This window comes from Pogona vitticeps, chromosome 2 (assembly GCF_051106095.1).
Source record: "Pogona vitticeps strain Pit_001003342236 chromosome 2, PviZW2.1, whole genome shotgun sequence".
NCBI lineage: Eukaryota > Metazoa > Chordata > Lepidosauria > Squamata > Agamidae > Pogona > Pogona vitticeps.
Genome location: NC_135784.1, coordinates 275,675,747 through 275,697,456, shown reverse-complemented (window position 1 = coordinate 275,697,456; position 21,710 = coordinate 275,675,747). Strand labels below are relative to the sequence as shown.

General features: G+C 38.8%; 1 protein-coding gene across 2 annotated transcripts in view; it reads right to left on the bottom strand.

The window, feature by feature from the left end:
* Positions 1–21,710, bottom strand: part of TNPO1 (transportin 1) — a 67,311-nt gene that overhangs the window by 31,047 nt on the left and 14,554 nt on the right. For both annotated transcript variants that reach the window (XR_013542229.1, XM_020790215.3), the window contains exons 5-10: positions 8,154–8,287; positions 6,749–6,830; positions 4,239–4,361; positions 2,974–3,092; positions 1,584–1,644; positions 263–431 (exon numbers count right to left, since the gene is read on the bottom strand). Coding sequence is in view for 1 of the 2 variants with exons in the window: in XM_020790215.3 (XP_020645874.1) it covers positions 263–431; positions 1,584–1,644; positions 2,974–3,092; positions 4,239–4,361; positions 6,749–6,830; positions 8,154–8,287 (688 nt within the window). In the remaining variant the exon portion in view is untranslated. The remainder of the gene's footprint in view (positions 1–262; positions 432–1,583; positions 1,645–2,973; positions 3,093–4,238; positions 4,362–6,748; positions 6,831–8,153; positions 8,288–21,710) is intronic.

Genomic DNA, 21,710 nt, shown 5'->3' with positions numbered 1-21,710 from the left:
CCCAGAAGGGTGCTGGGGCATGCCAGGCAAGTTGATGTGGGTTGAGGAAGGGGGATGTGTGTTTGTTTGTGTGAATCAACTGTTTATGCTTTGCAGTTACATTTTGGGAGTGTAACAGTTATGCATAGATTTTGAACTGCATGGGGGTCCTGTGCCCCTAACTCCAGCATTGTTGAAGTGAGAAACGTACACATAAAGCATACAGAAAACACGGGACACTGTAATTTAGAATCTACAACATTTTTATCACAATTTGACTCACTTAAATTCCAATCAGAAATTGTGTCATCGTCATCCATCTCATCGTCATCGTCATCATCCTCTTCAATACCGTCTTCTTCATGCTGCTGTGCTACTGTCCGTGAACGGTGAAACCTGGGCCTAATGTCTTGTTCACTATCTGGGATTGCTTCATCTTCTTCAACATCTCCCTGTTATCAGAAACCAAATGACAAAGTTTAAGAGCAAGTGTGTTTTTCCAAAATATTTCCCACTTCCAGAAACAGTGTGTTACTGTATTTGCCGGCGTAGAAGACGACTGGGCATATAAGACGACCCCCCAACATTTCCACTCAAAATATAGAGTGGATGGCTCTGCTGAGGGAAGCAGCTCTCTGGCGGTGCACGGGCGAGCGGGCGGCTTCCTCAGCTGCAAGGAAGGCGAGAAGGAGGGAATGCGGCCGGACGGGGGCGGCAGAGGAGGAGGAGGGAAGCAGCTCTCTGGCGGTGCGCGGGCAAGCAGGCGGCTGGCTCAGCTGCGAGGAGGGCAAGAAGGAGGGAAAGCGGCCAGGCGAGCAGCGGAGGAGGAGGAGCTCTGGCCGCTCAGGCATGGCCGGCTCCGCTTCCCTCCTTCCGTCCGGACCGACCGTCTGCCTGCCCGCCTGCCTTCCTCCCCTGCCAGCAGCGGCGGCGGCTCCTTCCTGGCCCAACTGAAGTGCACCCGGTGTATAAGACGACCCTCCCCCACTTGGAGGCATGTTTTTGGGGCCAAAAAAGTCATCTTGTATGCCGGCAAATACGGTAATTACTCTTCATATTTCCATATTTCTCAACACACCAGAGTTCACAGAATCATAAAATAATGGGGATAGATGTAGTGAAAGCCACCAATCAGTACTTTTATTAAAATGAAAATTGACCAATGGAGGAATTGACAACATATAATCACAAATATCTACTTTGATTTATTGCAAAGTAGTTCACAGTCATGAAATCCATCTCAGAGAGAGAGAGAGAGAGAGAGAGAGAGAGAGAGAGAGAGAGAGAGAGAAACACTCTTAAAAAATGGAGTGAGGGGGTGGTGCTGCTGCCACCCCAGCATCTGAGGAAGTTGGTTTGCTCTACCTAACAGTAGGGCCAGCTCTGATTAAGCTTCCATGGGCTGCTAAGAATGCAATTCTATGCTTACCTATGCAGCTGCAAATCAAATTAAGTTCAGTATGGTTTACTTCCTCCAAAACAAATGAGTACAAGATTACAATCTAAAACAGTTACAATATGCTGCATATGTGTAGGAGTATTAAATTTCAGAGGCAATTAAGCAGCATTCCTTTAATAAGAGGGCAAAATAAAATTATACTTACCTTCAGAAGAATAATATCTATTTCTGAGTATTTCATACCATTTACTAGAACAGGTATCAACCTACAGAAAAAGGACTTCATTAGATTGTTGAATGCAAACTGCTCACAGCAAAACAGTCAGCAGGAGGTGATACCATGAGTCTCTTTCATGCCATCCAAACCAATGAACACTTATAAGAGTCCATGCTGTTCCAACACATAACCATAGTGAAGGAAACAGTGTTGATTTGAACTGCAGCCTAAATGATACACATACAGTTATAATTAATTATGTCAGCTATATTTATATTTTTGTGGTACATTTACATCAGCATAATATTAACAGGGTAACTTTTAGAGGTGAATTGTCTCAACTTAAGAGATCACTGCAGACAATATTTGTTGTGAACCGAGTTGTGTGACTCAGTGCACAAGACAGTATGTATCTTCACTGATTTCTTAAGCTGAAGCAATTCACCTCTGTAAGTTACACTATTAGTGTTATACTGGCATAACCACGTAAGAGGATTTTTGCCATCAAAACAGCATCAGTATCTTCTTAACATCTGACAGAGATGTTATAAGATCTAAATATTATGAAAGACATAAAAAATATTTCTAACAGATTCTATTTTCTTTCCAAAAGCTTGATTCTCAATAAAGTTCTGTAGTGACATTTATAATCACAACTAGAGATGGGAATATCCCCACACAGCTGGACTTGCTCACGTGTCTGGAAGCAGCCTTGCTCTTCCTTCCAATCACTCCCAGAGCGACGCTCTCTTCCCGCTCAGCTAGGCACTCCAGGCAGGGGAAGGGAGGATGAGTTATGTCCCGCTGCACGGGGACATTTGTATTTGTATACAAATACAAATACCCCTATCTCTAACCACAACTTTAAGAGCTATGCAAACTGAACCTTTCAAAAAACTGCAATAATATTCTCCTCATCCTTTAACAAAAACATGGAGCTTCTCAGGAAACATATCTTTTGAAGCCTTCTGTGAGTAGGTCAGCTAATACGTCATAGGGGATGAAGGTGCATCACTTCAGAACCTCTAGGACAGCAGTTTACAGTGAATTTCTAAGTTTCATATGTATATATGAGAGAAATTTAGAAATAAGAAAAAGAAAAATATATCAGACAAAAATATATATACTGCTAGAAAGAAGGAGGTATGCACCCAAAGCTGGGTAAACAAATCGACCCATGTCTTCCTTCCATCTCAGCTACCCTGCTGCCAAAGCAGAAGAACTGACCCAACTAACACAGGTGCACACATTACAATTTGACTATATTTGCAAAATCCATACCAAAATAATAATAATTTTAAAAAAGAGAGAGACACTGAGGTGAAATGCAAATAATTCCAAACATGTTGTTCCAATATGAGAGGGAACATCCACTTACTTGGTAAGATGCCGACAAAGCACATCTTTACAAATTGGCTGTTCAGCCAAAGTGAGCCAGAACTCACAAGCCTCCAAAGCCACATTTTCATCTTGATCCTGAGTCCTTTGTAGCATATACTTCACAAAATGACAAGGAAGAGATACAAATGTTAGTTCCTTTATAAATGTGGGGCAATTAAAACAGTATCATGAGTCAAACTATGGATTACATGTATCACCCCTCTGAATTCTGCTCACTGAAAGTGTAAGCTAACCATGAACACTCCCATTAATTCTTTCTACCTTGTACATACTGTCTCATCAGAATAAGAGACTGATATTCAAACTCAGATTTTCAAAAGAACCATGTCTGTGCTGTCAAAGAACATTCCCCAATCCCCTGCTCTAGACTTCTTCTGCTTTCCATAGATTCAAAGTTCTCCTGACTTATTATTTAGCCAGCAAATGCTATAAGTATCTTGCTGCGAGGGTGGTAATCTGAAAACACGCAGGATCATAATATCAGTTTACAGACTGTTTGGCTACCACCTAGTCCTGTATTTCCAGGCTTGAAAAGGGGCATGTTCAACCTGGGCTGGTTCATATATATCAAACAGCCATTCCTTTTCCCCGTCATCTCCAATGGCTGGATATAGTACTGCTGTGATTGCAGAAATGATTGTTGGTCATTGCAGGCTATATGCATGTATAGTTGAGATCACAGTGAGGTTTCTCATGCAATCAATCCTTTGGGGCTACAGATGTTTGGGTTTACAACTCCAACAATACTCAATATATATTGCCATTGATAAAGGACTGTGGGAGTTGTTGTCCAAAACTCTAAAGTGCCAAAACGTTCAACACTCCTGCAAGGAAACACATGGAGAAAATATACAGACACGTGAACAGCACCTAATCTTCTTCAGCTATTTGTGTTTCCTTCCTAATCCTTAGCAAAGTATTAGACTTGCAAGATGTGTTTAAGTCTTCATATAGATGACAGTGAGTGGACAAAGAGCTCGCATTACAGAACAAAATATTTTCAATAAACCACAACAATGTATTTAACTTGCTGTAAGCCATATTTAGTTTACGGCAGAAATAGATGTCTGTTGAAGGCTTACTCTGATTTTTTGAGAGTACAACTTCTGAATTTGATGTATATGTGTGTGTACAGACGAAAACTAATGTAGCATTTACTCTAATTTTAGCGATCACCCATTCTTTTAATACTAGCAAACTTGTATTTGCATTTGTGTTTAAATACATTTAAAAAAAGGTTACCTCAACAATACTAATCATATGAGGAAGTAAGCGGTCCATTCGAACTTCCAACAGCATTACCAGGGCTCGACATACATTTTTACGTACTTCAGGCTCCTCATCCCCAGCCAATGCGAACAGATTCTATCAAAGGAATAAACAACTAAATTGTTTCCAGCACGTACCAAGTGAAAAGATTGGTATTCCTACTTACACAAAGTCCATATTTTTAGCCTACATTACTTTGAAAGAAATGAATCTTAGGATTGCATTTTTAGAGGTCACTGTTCCAGAAATATTTGATTTACTGTGTGCTTTTAATGCAAAGCAGCTGACATTTTTGCTCTGTTATACAAGACATGGAAAGATGAGGGGAACACATCTGTCAACCCAAACAAACTTCTATTAGACTAATTTGAATTTTGAATGGGAGAGTACTGAAGCTAGTGCTATATCCTTTTAGCAAGGAACTACTATATGAACTATAGTTCCAAAACTCTCTGAAAAAATCGCAGTTCAACAACAACAAACAATATAATGTTTATTCTCCTGGGCCCTTAGAGCTACTAGTTCAGTTTTGAAGTTGCTGATTAATTGCTGCCATAGTCATTCTTTATCTTTAACCACTTTTTCATTTCTGTACAGTGAAAAACGATTACCTCATTAAACAACAAATCCACTTTACGATGAAATTTTTGAGATTGCTATTGCGATCGCAAAACAATGTTCCTATGGGGAAAATTCGCTTAACAATGATCGGTTCCCTGCTTCGGGAACCAATTTTTCGCTAGACGATTATTTTAAAACAGCTGATTAACTGCTCTAAAATGGCCGCCCGCTGTGCAAAATGGCTCCCCACTGTGCTTTAGGATGGATTCCTCGCTTTACAGACACCGGAAAATGGCCACTCTATGGAGGATCTTCGCAAAACGAGCAGGTATTTCGCCCATTGGAACGCATTGAACCAGTTTTCAATGCATTTCAATGGGTTTTTAAATTTCGCTTGACGAGGATTTCGCTTAACAGCAATTTGAACGGAATGAATTATCCTCGTCAAGCAAGGCAACACTGTATTTAATATTGCTTTAATACAAGTGGCCAAACATACACTTTCACTTGGCACGCTATACAGAAACCACATTCCAGAAGAGCAGCTATTTAGTTTTGTCATCAACAATCTCCTGACACCAACATTTTAGCTGCATCAAAAGTGAAGAATTTCTTTAAGACAAGGAAAAACAAACCAGTTGTCAGCATGCTGTGGAATCAGCAGAAGACTATACAAAATACTGCTTTTTTTTTTTTTTTTTTTTTGCAAAGAAAACTAACCCAGAAATTAAAAGCAGGATACCACTGTGGGAGTTCTACTACAAGGAACAGATTGCTACAACAGCCATGGCGACACACTTTCCTAATAGTACAAGATATTGTAAAATGTATGTAGAAAGTTGAGGACATAGTTCTTGAAATGTAAAGCAGACCTTCCCCCTCCCCCACCTTCAGAATGAAAGCCACTGTCTCTCTTCACATTCTTGCTACAGACACAGAATCAAATATGCTTCTGCTTTCCTTCTTAATACAACAATGACTGACCATGTTGGAAGGCTGTCATACTTTAGCCACTCATGCTCCCTCATAAATTATTTGCCCCGTAAGTGGGCTAGAACCCATATCAGCATAGTTTGTAGTAAACTGTGCAATATGAGTTTTCCACCTGACTGGTGGAAGAGTGGCATTCAGAATATATCACATTGGGAAGGAACAGAAGAAAGAAATAAGCTGATCCTTCACAGATACAGTGGAGTCTCGACTTACGAACGTCTCCACTTACGAACTTTTCGACCTACGGACTTCTCCGGCCGCAAAATTTTACTTCGACTTGCAGCCGGAGAATCGACCTACGGACCAGAAGGGGGAGGCGGGAAAGCGCCCAATTCAAATTCGGCGCTTTCCCCGCCTCCCCCTTCCAGTCCATAGGCTGTAGGTCGTACCTCCAGATGCCTTGCAGGGCTTCTCTGCCGCCATGGGAGGCATCTCGGAGGTCCCCGCCGCTGCCGCTAGTCCTTTGGAGCCACTATCGGCGGCGGCAGGGACCTCCAAGATGCCTCCCATGGCGGCGGAGAAGCCCTGCAAGGCATACAGAGGTCCCCTACTGCCGCCACTGCCGCTGGAAGCCGCGACGGGGCAACCCAAGCCATGCTCGGACTCCAGTCCGAGCATGACTTGGGTTGCCCGGCCTGGTGCGGCTTCCAGCAGCGGCGGCAGCAGGATAGGGGGTATCCGGATGTTTTCCAGTGGTTCTCCGCCTGGAAGGCATCCAGACACCCCCTACGCTGCCGCTGGCGCCAGGAGCCGCGCTGCGCCCGGCTATCCCAGCCATGTTTGGATTCCCAATGGTTGGACTCTCTAGCAATTTTAAAAATGCACATTTAAAAACAATACAGGAATTTTCTATTATTTTTATAGCAGAAGTTTTGTAATCTCTCCTAATACCGTAACACACTGATAATTAGCAACGAAAATTCACCTACCTCTATAAATGCATCAATATGCAGCATAAGAGCTTGAGTTCTACTGATGATAAATTGATTAACACAAGCAACTGCATGGGACCTAGAAAAGATCCAATCAGCCTTTTAAAAAAAAACACTAGTATGCATCAAGTTTTTTAAAAAAATAAAACAAACGAACCAGCAAATAAATTCATGATTGTTGTTGTAGGTTTTTCAGGCTGCATGGCCATACTCTGGAGGTTTTTGCCAGTCTCTGCGGCCGCCACCTTCAGAGGACAGGAGTTAGAACTCAGTCTGTGTTCTAACTCCTGTCCTCTGTAGATGCTGGCCCGAAAAACCTACACCAACCATCAGATCCCAGCCATGAAAGCCTTAGAGTATAAATTTATGATTTCTTAGAATTAAATCAGCTTTCTATCTTATATAAGTATAGACATACTGCTGTTTAGTACTGTATTTCCAGTGCAGCAACTATTTATCCCACAGGAAGACACAAGGGTGCCAGAAGCAATCTCCCCACATATAATGCAGCAAACCTTCCAAAATGTCATAACAATTTTGACTGGATGACCCAATGATGTGCCAATACAGTTACTATACATGATCAGCAAATCTGCTTGCGATCCAGAAAAGTTCAAACATGCAAGTCCAAACTTTTGTTTTCTGACTACAGTGCTCAAAGCCAAAACTGATCAAAAATGTTCCCCCACAATGCCCTCAGATTTCAGTATGGATTATTGGCACCATGGGAAACCAACAATAGGACTGACAGTCTCCATCCAATGTCCAGAAGGACACTATCAAAAGATTATGTTGGTTAACTGCTAATATCCAGCAAAGGCACCTTTCATATAAATCCACAAGACTTCACATATTTCTGTGTATCAATTGTGGAATGTCAGCTGAACAAGGAAAAATGACAGTCTCTTTCCCTTTACCAAATAATAATAATAATAATAATAAAAATAAAAATAATAATAATAATAATAATAATAATAATAATAATAATAATAATAATAATTATTATTATTATTATTATTATTATTATTATTATTATTATTATTATTATTATTATTATTATTATTATTATTATTATTATTATTATATTTACGTATATCCCGCCTATCTAGTCAATTAAAACCGCTCTAGGCCAGGTGAATTTGGCTATTTGCAAAGGTATGAAGCTCCAGTGAAGGGAATAGGCTTTCAGACACAGTGTTCAATATTAGACAACAAGAAAGGAACTTCAGAAAAAGGTAAGAATGTTTGTTCATCATCCTACAATCAGGGAGAAGACCAGGCAACTCAAAGGACATACTTGGCTGATGGTATCATCCAATGCAACCCTATTTAAAATGTTTCCTCACAAAATCTTGCTGACTCAAGCTTTAAAAGAGGGCAGGAGGGAAGATTAATATCTTACCTTATTTTTGGACTGCTGTGCTTAAAGAACTGTAAAAACTTGGGGATCATAATATTCAGAGGTCGTTCTAATGCATCACTGTCCAAGATTTCAGCAGAATCTTCACAAATTTTCTGAAGAGCTCCAAATGCACCCTATCAAGGAAACACACATTTTGATCTTTTTTTGATTTCTAGTTTGCCAATCCTTGCCTTGCATCCGGAACATTGTATTTCCAGCATGTATGTTATCACTATGTATATTAAAACAGAAGCTAGGGAAAATCCTACTTGAACTGAACTAGAAATCTGAAACTCACCAGTTCACACACAGCAGAAAGATTACAGCGGTGCCTCACATTACGAGTGCTCCGTTTGACGACGAAATCGCTTTACGTCGATGTTTTTACAATGTTCCCTATGGGGGAATTTCGCTTTGCGATGATCGGCCCCCTGTTTCGGTAACCGCTCATCGCAAAGCGATGATTTTTGCACAGCTGATCGGCAGTTTCAAAATGGCCGCCGATTAAAAAAAATGGCCGCCCACTGTTTTATGGCATGGATTCCTCACTGCATGGGCAGCGAAAATGGCCACACTATGGAGGATCTTCGCTGAATGGTGAGTTTGAAGCCCCTAGAAACGCATTAATCGTGTTTTAATGCATTTCTATGTGCTTTTTAAATTCGCATGACGTTTTTGTTTTACAGCGATTTTCGCAGAACGAATTAATGTCGTCATGCGAGGCACCACAAGTCAGATTGGCCAAGTCTTTCTTCTGAGAAGAACCTGCTGCCACAGGAACAAAAAGGAAAACCTCCTCCACATGAACCACTGGCTCTCAATAAGGAAAGAAAACGACATGTTACCCACCTGTAATTCTTCAAGTGGACCTCTGTGATTCATACCCTAGGTGATCTGCACTTGCATGGAGCCTCATTGGAAAGTTCTAGAGCTTCTGGGGCAGCAAAATACACATTAGAATAAGGCCCCTTTCCCCTCGTATAAGTACCTAGGCATCAAGGCTCCCGTCAGTTGTGTCAACTGCCACTACATTAAGCAGAATGGCGTGATAGTGGGGAGGATGGGCGGGATGTGTGAATCACAGAGGTCCACTCGAAGAACTACAATTACAGGTAGGTAACCTGTCGTTCTTCTTCGTGGCCTCTGTGAATCACACCCTGGGTTATCCCAGCTGTCTTACCCGGAGGCAGGGTGTCATGCCAAGGTAGAGGCTAGAACAGCACATCCAAAGGCTGCATCAGACTTCTGCCGGAGATCAAGTCTATAATGCTGGATGAAAGTGGACGGCTGTGCCCAGGTGGCAGAGGTGCAGACATCTGGAAGAGGTATGCCATGTAGGAATGCCATAGAGGTCGCCACTGCTCTGGTGGAGTGAGGGCGAATCACCTTCGGGACTGGTTTGCATGCCACTTGATATGCTAGGTGAATGGTTGAAGCGACCCATCTAGATATAGTTTGAGACCTCACCTGTCGACCTTTAGTAGGTGGTTGGTGACTTATGAAAAGTTGAGGTGAACGCCTGAAAGGCTGGCTGCATTGGACGTAAAAGGCAAGGGCTTGCCTAATGTCTAAAGTATGGAGGATTCTTTCTTGAGTTGTGGATGTTGACGGAAGGAAGGAAGGAAGGAATGTTAAATGGCTGAGAGAGATGGAATTGAGATATGACTTTGGGGAGGAAACTATCCATGGATAGTTTGACTCTGTCTGGGAAAAAAACTGTAAATAAGGACAGTTGTGATGTAAGGCCGCTAAGCCACTAGCTCGTGGAGCTGAGGTAATGGCAATGAGGAAAACTGTTTTAAAAGTAGGTAGCCCTAAATCAGTTGACGCTAAAGGCTCAAAAGGAGCTTTAGTAAATTGTTGCAGTACTAATGTTAGTGACCACTGTGGGAAAGGAGGGCAGGTATTTGGGTAGATATGAGATAGACCTTTAAGAAAACATTTCAATGTTGCATGCTTGAAGAAATCAGCTGCCAGAGAGTTAGGGGGCTGAGAAGAAACTATGGCGGAAAGGTAAACTCTCAAGGAAGAGAGGGAAAGGCCGCTAGACTTGAGATAAAGCAAAAAAATGTAGAGCAGTAGCAGTGATGGCTTGATAAAAGGCAAAGAAGAAGCTTCAGTGAAAGATCTGAATCTGTTCCATTTATACAGGTAAGCCTTTCTAGTGGAGGGCTTCTTTGACAGAGAACATTCATCCTCCATGCTGCCAACGGCAGAACAGGTAAGTCTGGGTGGAGTACTTGGGCGTTTGTTCTGCATGAGGAGATGGGGCAGGTGAGTGAGGTGGTGAATGTGTGATGAGAGATTGTGAAGGACTGGAAACTAGGGTTGTCTCGGCCACCAAGGGGCTATAACAATGGCACTGGATATGTCTTCTTGTAGGTGAACCACAACCTTGTGGAGAAGCGGGAACGGTGGAAAAAGGTAAGTGAGGGTCTTGGGCCATCGGCCAACGAATGCATTTCCATGGGAGTGTTTGCCTATGCCAGCTCGGGAGCCGTATCGTTTGCAGTTCCAATTAACACGAGAGTTGAAGAGGTCAAGCTTTGGTTTGCCTCATCGTTCGCACAGGTGAAGAAAAACTGATTGGTCTAACTGCTATTCGTGAGCTAGAGAGTTTGTGCGGCTGAGTAGATCAGGCAAGTTGTTGTGGCCGGCAACGTGTAAAGCCGTGAGGCAGATATGATGTGCTAGGCACCACTCCCAGTGATCTTTCTTTTGCATCTGTTATTTGGCAACAGAAAGATCTTCTTGTTGAAAGGTTTGGTCGAGTACTTTTTTATCTTCTGGTAAAGATTCGACAAAGGTTGACATACTGTCCCAAAGGAAACATTGATATGCACCCATGGCTCCCTGGTCGTTAGCGACACGCATGGTGAACGCTGCTGATGAATAAAGCCATCTTCCCATTGAGTCAGTCCTTCTACTGTCTTTATTTGGTGGCATGAGGGTTTGTCAATGTCAAGATCTGAATTGTGAGGCTTTGATAAAAATAGAGTATGGAGCTTGTTGTTTTTGAAGAAATAGAGCTCCAGGGTCATGGACTCTGTAGAGGTTATCAATTCGTTTAGACATGGCATGGGAAGAGGCTGGTTTTGTCCAGGATCATTGAGCGGTGCCGAATAGAGACAGAAGCATCAAGACGGAGTAGTTGTATCTTTAAAGACTGGGTTGTATAGATGATCGGCTGGTTCTGTCGAAGGATGGTGGAACTGGAGATTGACTTAGCCATACGGATCATAAGTTGGGTGTATGTTTGGAAGTCTTCTACCGGTGATGGTGGGTCGGCATCGACAAGGTCGGATTCCAGTGAGATAAGTAATACTGATGGCGTCTGAGGTCTGGATCCATGATCGGAATAATTGGGATTGCATTAGGAGTCGACAGACTGTCGATCAACTTTGGTGCTGATAGGTTGAGTGTCATAGTACTGACATTTGTTGCTCAATGTCGATGGAAGCAGCATGTCCATGGACATTTGTCAGCGTCAAGGATTTTCAATATCGAGAGATGTCAGCCGAGTGTCCATGGACGTCATTTGATATGGTTGAACATCGGTGTCGAGCTTGGGGTCATAGCGATGTTGAGTTCGATGGCTTGGTTCTGTGTCTGAGGCAGTCGTGGTGGACGATCAGATGTTACCGAATAAAGTATGGTCTCTAGTTGTTGTTTGGATGTCAGGTGAAGTAACTACGGAAGGGCTGCTCAAAAGAACAGAGTGTTGAGGCCTGGGAGGAGGAGATGTTAATCTATCAACTCTGTCATCCCATTCCGGTGATTTGGAGCAGGGTTGATGAGAGTGGAGTCGGTCATTGTCAGAAGGCGAACCAATAGAGATTGATTCAGCAGTTTGTTGTGGCTGTTGAGAAATTACTGCAGCTTTAGATTTATGCTGCTTAGGGTCTTTCAGGCAGAGAAGGCTCCGGAACCAAAGAGGCTTCGGTGGACATTTAACATTTAGTGGAGGGCTTCAATATTGAGGATTTTGGTATTGAGCGCTTTAATTTATGGGTTTTTGAAGTTTTAGACGAAGTGGATGGAGCGTCGGAATGAGATGGTGTGGTCGATGGACGTTGTTTTGCGGCTTCAGAAAGAACCTTGTCCATTGCTTTGGTTTGTGATGTGGCCTTAAAAGGAGGTTGGGCCATTTTGGTTGGTTGAAGGGATTGTTCCCAAAGACGGAATTTTAATTTGGATAAGCGAGAACGAAGGACTCTGCGCTTGAAGTTCTTACAATGCTGGCAGGAGGACATCTGGTGTGCCTCTCCCAAGCAAATAAAGACACTTGGCGTGGCTGTCGGAGAGTGGTATTTTGTTATCACAGACCATGCAGTGTTTAAACAGGCCCAAAGGGGCCATGAATAGCAAAAAATAATTTGAGGAGAAAAAATGATGAGGGGGGGCGGTGCTGCAGCCAGAGGCTGATTGAAGTAGAAAAGAAAAAATATCTGATGATAATGAATTTGATCTAAAAGTTTAAAGGAAAAAAGATTGATAACAGTAAGGAATCAAGAATAAACTCTTTCGTTTACTCACAGAAGCAGAACTATGAGGATCTCAACGTGCTAGTTGAAAGAAAATTGAAAGGGGAGCCTTGGCGGCAAGGTACTTACACGAGGGAGGAGGGGCCTTATTCTAATGTGGTTTTTGCTACCGCAGAAGCTCTACAACTTTCTGATGCTGCTCCGCATGGGTGAAGAAAACCCAGGGTGTGATTCACAGAGGCCATAAAGAAGAACCACTATTCCATCTGGTAGAAACAGCAGAGTCAGACAACTGAGAATCACTTTTAATAGCAGTCGAGATGCAGTTACGCGAAAAAGTACGCCCTTTGAATTCTATGGTTTTATGAATTAGAACATAGTAAAAATCATCTGGTCCTTAATAGGTCTGAAAATTAGATAAATACAATCTCAGATGAACAACACATGACATATTTCACTGTGTCATGACTTATTTTACAAAATTAAAGTCAAAATGGAGAAGTCATGTGTGAAAAACTAAGTACACCTAATGATTAACTAGCTTGTAGAATCACCTTTAGCAGCAATAACTTGAAGTAAACATTTTCTCTATGACTTTATCAGTCTCTCACATCGTTGTGGAGGAATTTTGGTCGACTCTTCTTTACAACATTGCTTTAGTTCATTGAGGTCTGCAGGCATTTATTTCTGCAGAGCTCTCTTAAAGTCCTGCCACAGCATTCCAATCAGGTTGAGGTCTGGACTTCAGGCCATTGCAAGACCTTGATTCTTTTCTTTTTCAGCCCTTCTGTTGTAGATCTGCTGGTGTGCTTGGGATCACTGGCCTGTTGCATGATCCAATTTCAGTCAAGCTTTAGCTGTCAGGAAAAGCGCCCTAGAGGGAGACCACAGCTGCAATACAATATATGCAAGTGGGATCTGAAGGCCTTAGGAATTGGATCTCGGACGTCACTTCCGCTCGGGGGGATGACCAGCTAGGAGCGAACCCTCCGTATCGCCTAGCAAGGTAAAAAGCTATTAAAATGCATTTCTTTCTTTAGAAGAATGTTTTTTTTATCATAAATCCTTGGAGAGAAGGATAAGGAAGGTATATCGCTGATTAAAAGCCTTAAGGACTATGTTTTTTTAAAGTTAAAAACTACTTTCACTTTCATGGCCGATTAGCTACTGGCGTTTTCCAGCTGCCCTGCTCCTAACGAAAAGCCTGAAACAACAATAATTATTTTTAATTAGAACTCTCTATGTCAAGGAGGAGGGATAAAACTGCCAAAACCCCCTCAGATCGCAGTTTGGAAAGATTGACGACACAACCAACTGAAGACGATAGGATGGACGAGGTTACAAGGCTTATAAAAGATCTGTCTTGTAAAATGTCTGAAGGCTTTGACAAAACAGAGCAAAGATCTAAGTCCATCGAAAGAAGCATCACTAAGCTTCAAGATCAAATTTCAGGGGTGTCACAGGAGTTAAAGGACATGAAGAGTAAAATTAGGGACCTTGGTGATACAGTTCAAGGAAATAAAGAAGAAATTGTGTCCATGGCTCAGCAAATTTCTGATACCAATAAAAAGCTTATATTTATGGATGATAACCTCAGAAGGTCTAATATTAAAATAATGAACTTCCAAGTGCAACAGGGCCGAGATCTCAGAAAGGAGATAATGGCTTGGATAAACTCTATAATGGACACGCAGCATCTGATTGAAACAGATATAGAAAAGGCATATTTCCTGGGAAATCCAAGTAGTCTCGGTATTAGACCAGTGGTTGTGAAGTTTTTGAATCATACAAAGAAAGAACAATTTTTAAAAGCAATCAGACAAAAACAAGACCAGCTGGTTTATAGGGACAGAAAAATTCAGATTTTCCAGGATTTTTGTAAAGAGACTGTGAAATGGCGAGGATCTATGCAGCCGGTTACAGCAATTCTGAGGAAAAATAACATCAGATATCATTGGGGCTACCCAATTTTTTTGAAAATCTGGAAAGACAAGATTTTGTTTAAAATCCACTCCTGCGAGCAAGGTTTACAACTGCTGAAAGATTGTAACATTTATGAAGGAGAAAGTCAGGAGTTAATTCCAACCACAAGCAAAGAACTAGAAGGCTGAACCAGAAGGAAGAAGATGGACCAGTTTTTTCTTATATTTTTTTTATTATTCTATCTTATTTTTTATATCTTTTATTTTTTTCCTTTATCTTTCTCCTAATAAAATCTTTCTTATATATATGTATGTGTGTGCATATATATATACATATATATGTTTCTCTCCTCCCCTCTTTCCCCTTTTCTAATTTTTGAGGTTCTTTTTTGTTGTTTTTAAAATAGCTTTATAGAATAATATCATTTATTTATTTTACTCTTGTTCTAATCATACTAAACACACTAAATTTAGATAGTAAAAGGGGTAACAAAATTAAAATTACTAAAAACTAAATATAAACTCTTTAAAGGATTCCAGTAAGGGGAAGGGGGGAAGGAGAAGGGTATTCTTATTCTTATTCTTATTTTGTTACTATTGTAGTATTAAACATTAAGTAGAAATGCAAAAGTTAAATGAAAAGATCAGAGGCAAGGCTCCGGTCATGGTTCCGCCGGACGATGGTGGCGTCTCCCCCCCACCTTTTGCTTATGCCAGTGGTCATGGCATGGGACCATGGTGGAGAGGATACGAATGTATATGTTCACAAAATTGGTGAAAATCAATTATGGGGTGTTGTTTTGTCTGTTTTATGTTGTTGGTGGGAGGTAAGGTTACACACGGGACCTATTGGAAAGAAAACTTTTGAACACATATGGGTAGAAAAATAAGACTTGCAACTTTAAACGTTAAAGGCCTCGGATCAACAGTGAAAAGAAGAAGAATAGAAGCATTGTTGAGGAAAAACAAGCTGGATATCGTCTTTCTACAAGAGACTCATCAATCAGAAAAAGGAGTCAATGAGTTAAAGATGAACAATATCGACATTTATGAAAAAAATTTTGGAACTTCTAAATCTAGGGGTGTAGCAATTATAATTTTCAAAAACTGCGAATTTAAAGTAGAAAAGGTAGTAAAAGATTGTAATGGTAGATTTATAATAATGCAAGGTAAAATGGGGTTGGAAGAATATACTTTGGTAAATATGTACACACCTAATAATAAACAAGGTGAATTTTATGATTTGGTTTTTAAAGAAATGGAAAAGGTAAAGAAAGGTTATGTTATTATGGCAGGAGATTTCAATATGGTTATGGATAAGATAAAAGACAAAACTGCATACAGTCGGAATGATATTTATCATAGAAACACAATATTAAGTAAAAAGATAAAAAATAACCATTTGAAGGATATTTGGAGAGAAATGAAAGGTGATGAAAAAAGATATACTTATTTTTCAGTTGTGCACAATACTTACTCTAGAATAGATTATATATTTACATCTCAGGATTTAATTTCTAAGATTGTTGATACTGAAATAAACCCTATTAAAATAACAGATCATGCATTGATGTTAATAGAGATTGAAATAAAGAAAGATTATAAAGACTCCAAAAGATGGAGAATTGATAATAATATTTTGCAGCATCCAGAAATAATAGAAAAGATAAAGAAGGAATGGCTAGAATTATGGACAATAAATGAAACAGGAGGTGCTAAGCCAGGCCTGTTGTGGGACACAATGAAAGCAATCACAAGAGGAATAACGATAAGAGAATCGTGTAAATTAAAAAAAATTAAGGAGGGACATGTGAAAAAAATAGAAGAAGATTTGAAAAACTTAGAAAATAGATTTTTTACAGAAAGAGATAGAAGAATATTAATAGAAATTCAGGCTAAGAGAAAGGAATTAGATAATATAGAAATAGAGAAAGTTCAAAGAGATCTGATGTATTTAAAGAGACATTTTTTTGAATTTAATAACAAAAACTCAAAATTGTTAGCTAAAATGTGTAAAAATAAAAGAGCAAAAAATTCAATAGGGATAATTAAAGATCAAAAAGGTAAAAATTGTAATATAATGAAAGAAAAATTGAAGATTTTTCATGAATTTTTTCAGAAACTATACAAAGGAAATAACATAAAGAAAGAATGTATAGAAAAATATATAAACGATAATTTAAAAACTAAATTATCAGAAAATGATAAAAGAATATTAGAAGAAGAGATCAAGGAGCAAGAGATTGCTGAAGTCATAAATAAATTAAAAAATGGTAAAACACCAGGTCCTGATGGATTGGGTCCAGAATATTATAAACACTTTAGCACCATTTTAATACCTAAGTTAAAAATGATTTATAATAAGATAATGGAAGGAGAGACAATACCAGCTTCATGGAAGCATTCATTAACGATTCTCATTCTAAAACCCAATAAGGATCAAACAGATCCGGGATCCTATAGACCTATATCTTTAATAAACCAAGATGCTAAGATTTTTACCGCTATATTGGCAAATAGATTAAATAGATTTATAGCAAATTATATTAAAGAAGACCAATGTGGTTTCATTAAGGGTAGACAAATGGACAATTTAACTAGACGAGTTTTAAATATTATACATGAAATAGAAAAAGAAAAAATAAAAGCAATGATTTTATCATTGGATATATTTAAAGCCTTTGATTGTGTTGAATGGTCAACACTAAAACTTCTTATAAGAGGATGGGGATTTGGTAAAAAGTTTAGAGGTGTTATAGATCAATTATACTTAGATAATACTTCAGAAATAATAGTTAATGATGGTATAACGGAAAAGATCTTTCTAGGCCGAGGTACTAGACAAGGCTGCCCACTTTCACCAATATTGTTTTGCATGATTATAGAATTATTAGCTAACGCAATAAGAAATGATAAATTAATTAAAGGAACAGGTAAAAATGAAATGATTAAAATTAATTTGTTTGCTGATGATTCCTTACTGACTATTAAAAATCCATTAGAGAGTATGGAAAACATTAAAAACCATTTAGAAAAATTTGGGGAAATAACAGGTTTAAGGATTAATTGGCAAAAATCACAAATGATGATGTTTAACTATAATATACAGGAGCAAGACATGTTTGTGAATAAATATAGCGTTAAAATGTGTAATCTTATCAAATATTTAGGTATAAACATAATTAGAACAACTCAAAAATTAAAAGAGAAAAATTTTAATAAATTAAAAAATGAAATTAAAGATAAATTGCAAGAGTACGCCAAATTGAAACTATCATGGTTTGGGAGAATCGCTTTAATTAAGATGAAAATATTACCGAAGATCACTTTTTTATTTAGGATGCTCCCAATACGATTAGAAGAAGAGGATTTTAAATATTGGCAGGGATTAATTAATGGATTTTGTAATCAAGGCAAAAAATCTAGAATAAATAAAAGATATTGGTATAAGGCTCAAAAAAAAGGAGGTTTAGGTATGCCCAATGTTAAAAATTATTATATAGCAAATCAATTAAGAGTTATTGGAGATATTATATTCAATAAAGAAAAATTAATTTGGTGGGAGATGGAATCTTCAGAAATAAATGGAAATGCTGAAGGATACTTGTTTAATATACTAAAGAGAAGTTCAATAAATCAGATTAAAAACCCCTTTTTAAGAAACCTGTTAAATATTTGGAATAAATATAAAGAGAAGTTTTGTCCCTTAACTTCACCATTAAAACTAGTGACTGAGACAGAAAACTTTCCTACAAATTTAAAGGATTTAGTAGAATTATTTAAGAATAAAAGGGTTGCAAGATTGAAGGACTGGATGGGTAACATGAGATCGAAGGAGATGATTATGTCTAAACTGCAATCTAATAAACTATCATGGTATAATCTTATTCAGTTAGACACCTGGACAAAGGATTGGTTGAAAACTAATGGTAAATGTAGAGAACTTACTAAGTACGAACAATTTCTGTCATCACATGAAGATATGCAAGATACAACTTTGAAAGGAATAGTAAGTAAAATATATAATATAATTTTGGAACAAGAGGAAAAAGAATGGGGAATAGAAGGTTTAAAATTAATTTGGGAAAACGATTTAAAAACAGATATTAAAATAGAGGATTGGACAAAAATGTGGAGGATGAGAGTGTTAAGATTAATGTCAACAAGAATAAAGGAAAATTTTTTTAAAATCTGTCTAAGGTGGTATTTGACTCCTGTAAAATTGAATATAATAAATCCAACATACTCCAAAGCATGTTGGAAATGTGATGAGGAAATTGGTACGTATTTTCATATGTGGTGGGAATGTAAAGTGGTTAAGAAATTTTGGGAATTGATTTTTAAGGAAATGTGTGATATATTTGGTAAAGATATTGATTTTAATGCCAAAATTGCTTTATTGTCAATTTTTGATAATACAGATCTGGACCATCACTCGAAAGAATTAATCACTAATTTTATGACAGGTGCTAGAATATTAATAGCTAGATTTTGGAAAGACAAGAATTATATTAAAATTGAAGACTGGTATTGTGAAGTATGGGACATTGCATTAAATGATAAATTGACTATGGAACTTAAAATAAAAAGAGGGGAAATAAGATGTAACAATTTCTATGATATTTGGGGTAAATTTGTGGAATTTGTGTTAGTGAAAGGAAGGGGGAAAGCCTCTAAAGAATACTCAATACAATTTTGGAGAGGTAATCTGTAAGAAAAAAATTATTATAGTAAATAGAGTCCCGTGGGTATGGGGTGCACATTAGAATTTAGGTTATAATAAGCACTATTACTTGTATTTTTTTGTATTTTTGTTATGTATGTGTTCTTTTGTGTATTTTTTTTGTATAAAATAAAATATTAAAAAAAAAAGAAATAAAAAAAAAAAGGAATTGGATCTCAACAGATGAGAAACCTTGACATCAGAGTGTTCAGCCTGGAGGCAGGCAGTGCATCATGGCCTCTCCCAATTAGAAGAGACACTTGTTCAGCAGGCCAAGGCAAATAGGCAGTCCCGAAACCAGCAAAATCAGGGAGTTGGACAGGGGAGAGATTGTATTTGTCTTCAGTGTGGAAGGGATTGTCACTCTCAGATTGACCTTCTCAGCCACACTAGATGCTCTTCTAAGACCTCTATTCAGAGCACATTACCATAGTCTCTTGAGACTGAAGGATGCCTACTTGTAGCTGTCAGACAGATGGCTCCACATTTGACTCTAGAATACAGTACTTTGGCATACAGAGATGTTCATGGTCAGCTTAAATGATTGAAAGGTGCCCAGGTCCTGTGGCTAAAAAACAAGCCCTAATCATCATCCCTCCACCACTGTGCTTGATACAGTGGGGTCTTGACTTGAGAACTTAATCCGTATTGGAAGGCGGTTCTCAAGTCAAAAAGTCTGTAAGTCAAGTCTCCATTGACCTACAGTGCATTGAAAACCGATTAATCCCGTAACAGGCCGTTTTTGTTCCATTTTGGTTTTTTTCTGGTCTGTAAGTCAAATCTCAGTCTGCAAGTCAAACCTAAATTGTGCGGCCAGAGAAGTCTGTAACTCAAAAAGTCTGTAAGTCAAGCCATCTTCAAGTCAAGGGTCCACTGTAGTTGGTATGAGGTGTCTGTGCTGGTTCTTGAGGCTTTCTCCTGGCAACCCTTCCACACAAACCATACTTGTTCAGTCTTTTTTTAATTGTACTGTCATGAACTTTCACATTTAACATGCTGAGGCCTGTAGAGTTCAAGATGTAACTTTTGGGTCTGACCAAGAGGATGAATTTGCTCCGATGTCCACTCCTGGGAAGATTGGCAACTGTTTTGAATGTTTTCTACTTGTGAATAATCTTCCTCACTGTAGAATGATAGACTTTAAATTATTTGGAAATGTCCTTATAACCATTCCCTGAATGATGGGCAGCACCAATTGCTTCTCTACAATCATTGCTGACGTGTTTCCATCATGGCATTGTGTTAACACACCCCTGAATGCTCCCTACCAGCAAACTGCTACAACTTCAGCTTTTATAGAGGCATTAACACTTACTGATGATCAAGAGCATTTGGTTAGCAACACCTGTCTGCTACTTAGCCTCTTAATTCCTAATGAAGCAGTAAGGGTGTGCTCAGTTTTTACACATGGCTTCTTAATTCTGGGTTTATTTTTGTAGAAGAAACAATGGCATCTGAGATTGTATTTATTCAATTTTCAGATCTGTTAAGGACCAGATGATTTTTATTATGTCCTGATACATAAAACCACAGAATTCAAAGAGGTTTACTTTCTTTTTCACATGACTGTATCTGAAGCAAAGATGTCACCCAGGAGGAGCTTGTTTAGACAATGTAAGATCAGTGCAAGACTAAAATCCCTATTTCTCATCTGCAGCTGCACGTGCTAGAACTGAAACATATATGAAGACCTAAGTATTTCAAATACAAATAATTAAAACAGGAAGGAACAACTGCCCCAGAGATCTCTATTTAGTATCTTGATCTGCAGTCACAACCTACAACTGTAGTCTCAACCCCACTACTTCCATTGGGAAAAATGGAAATTTTTTAGCTAATAAAATTCCCTGCTCTCTCCTTACTGGCAATATGAAAGTCTGCAATGGAGATATACCAAAACAGTGAAGGCAATCATCAAAGGGTAAAAGTATGAGGTCTGAGAATATTTTATAAAAGCTTTCTATCAAATGCTCTTTAGAAGACCATTTATCAGTAATATTCCACAGAAACATAAACCACAAATCTAGGTAGGGACTCTCCAAATGCCCTCAGTCTTGTCCAAAACACTGACTGCAGTTTGAATGATTCCTGATACCCTGAGAGGAATCCCTATGCAGAACCTGCATATAATGAAAATGTATTCCCCAATAAGACAGACAGACCTTCACTTTCTTTTTAAAAAAAGTATCTGGGAGATTCAGGGAAATATTTAGTTTAAATTAATATTTTATATTCTGCCTTCCCATGTAAAATGTGTTCAGGATGCAAAAATGCAGGAATGTGATAGCTGTTCAAAGTGAGTTTTACCACAGTCTCTTCAAAAGGCTGTTCAGCCCTCATCCTCTCTCAGTTACCAAAAAGAAAAAGAAAAAAAAGTGTTCAGTCTCCAGTCACCAACATGACAGCTATCCTGGGAAAACACAAGCTC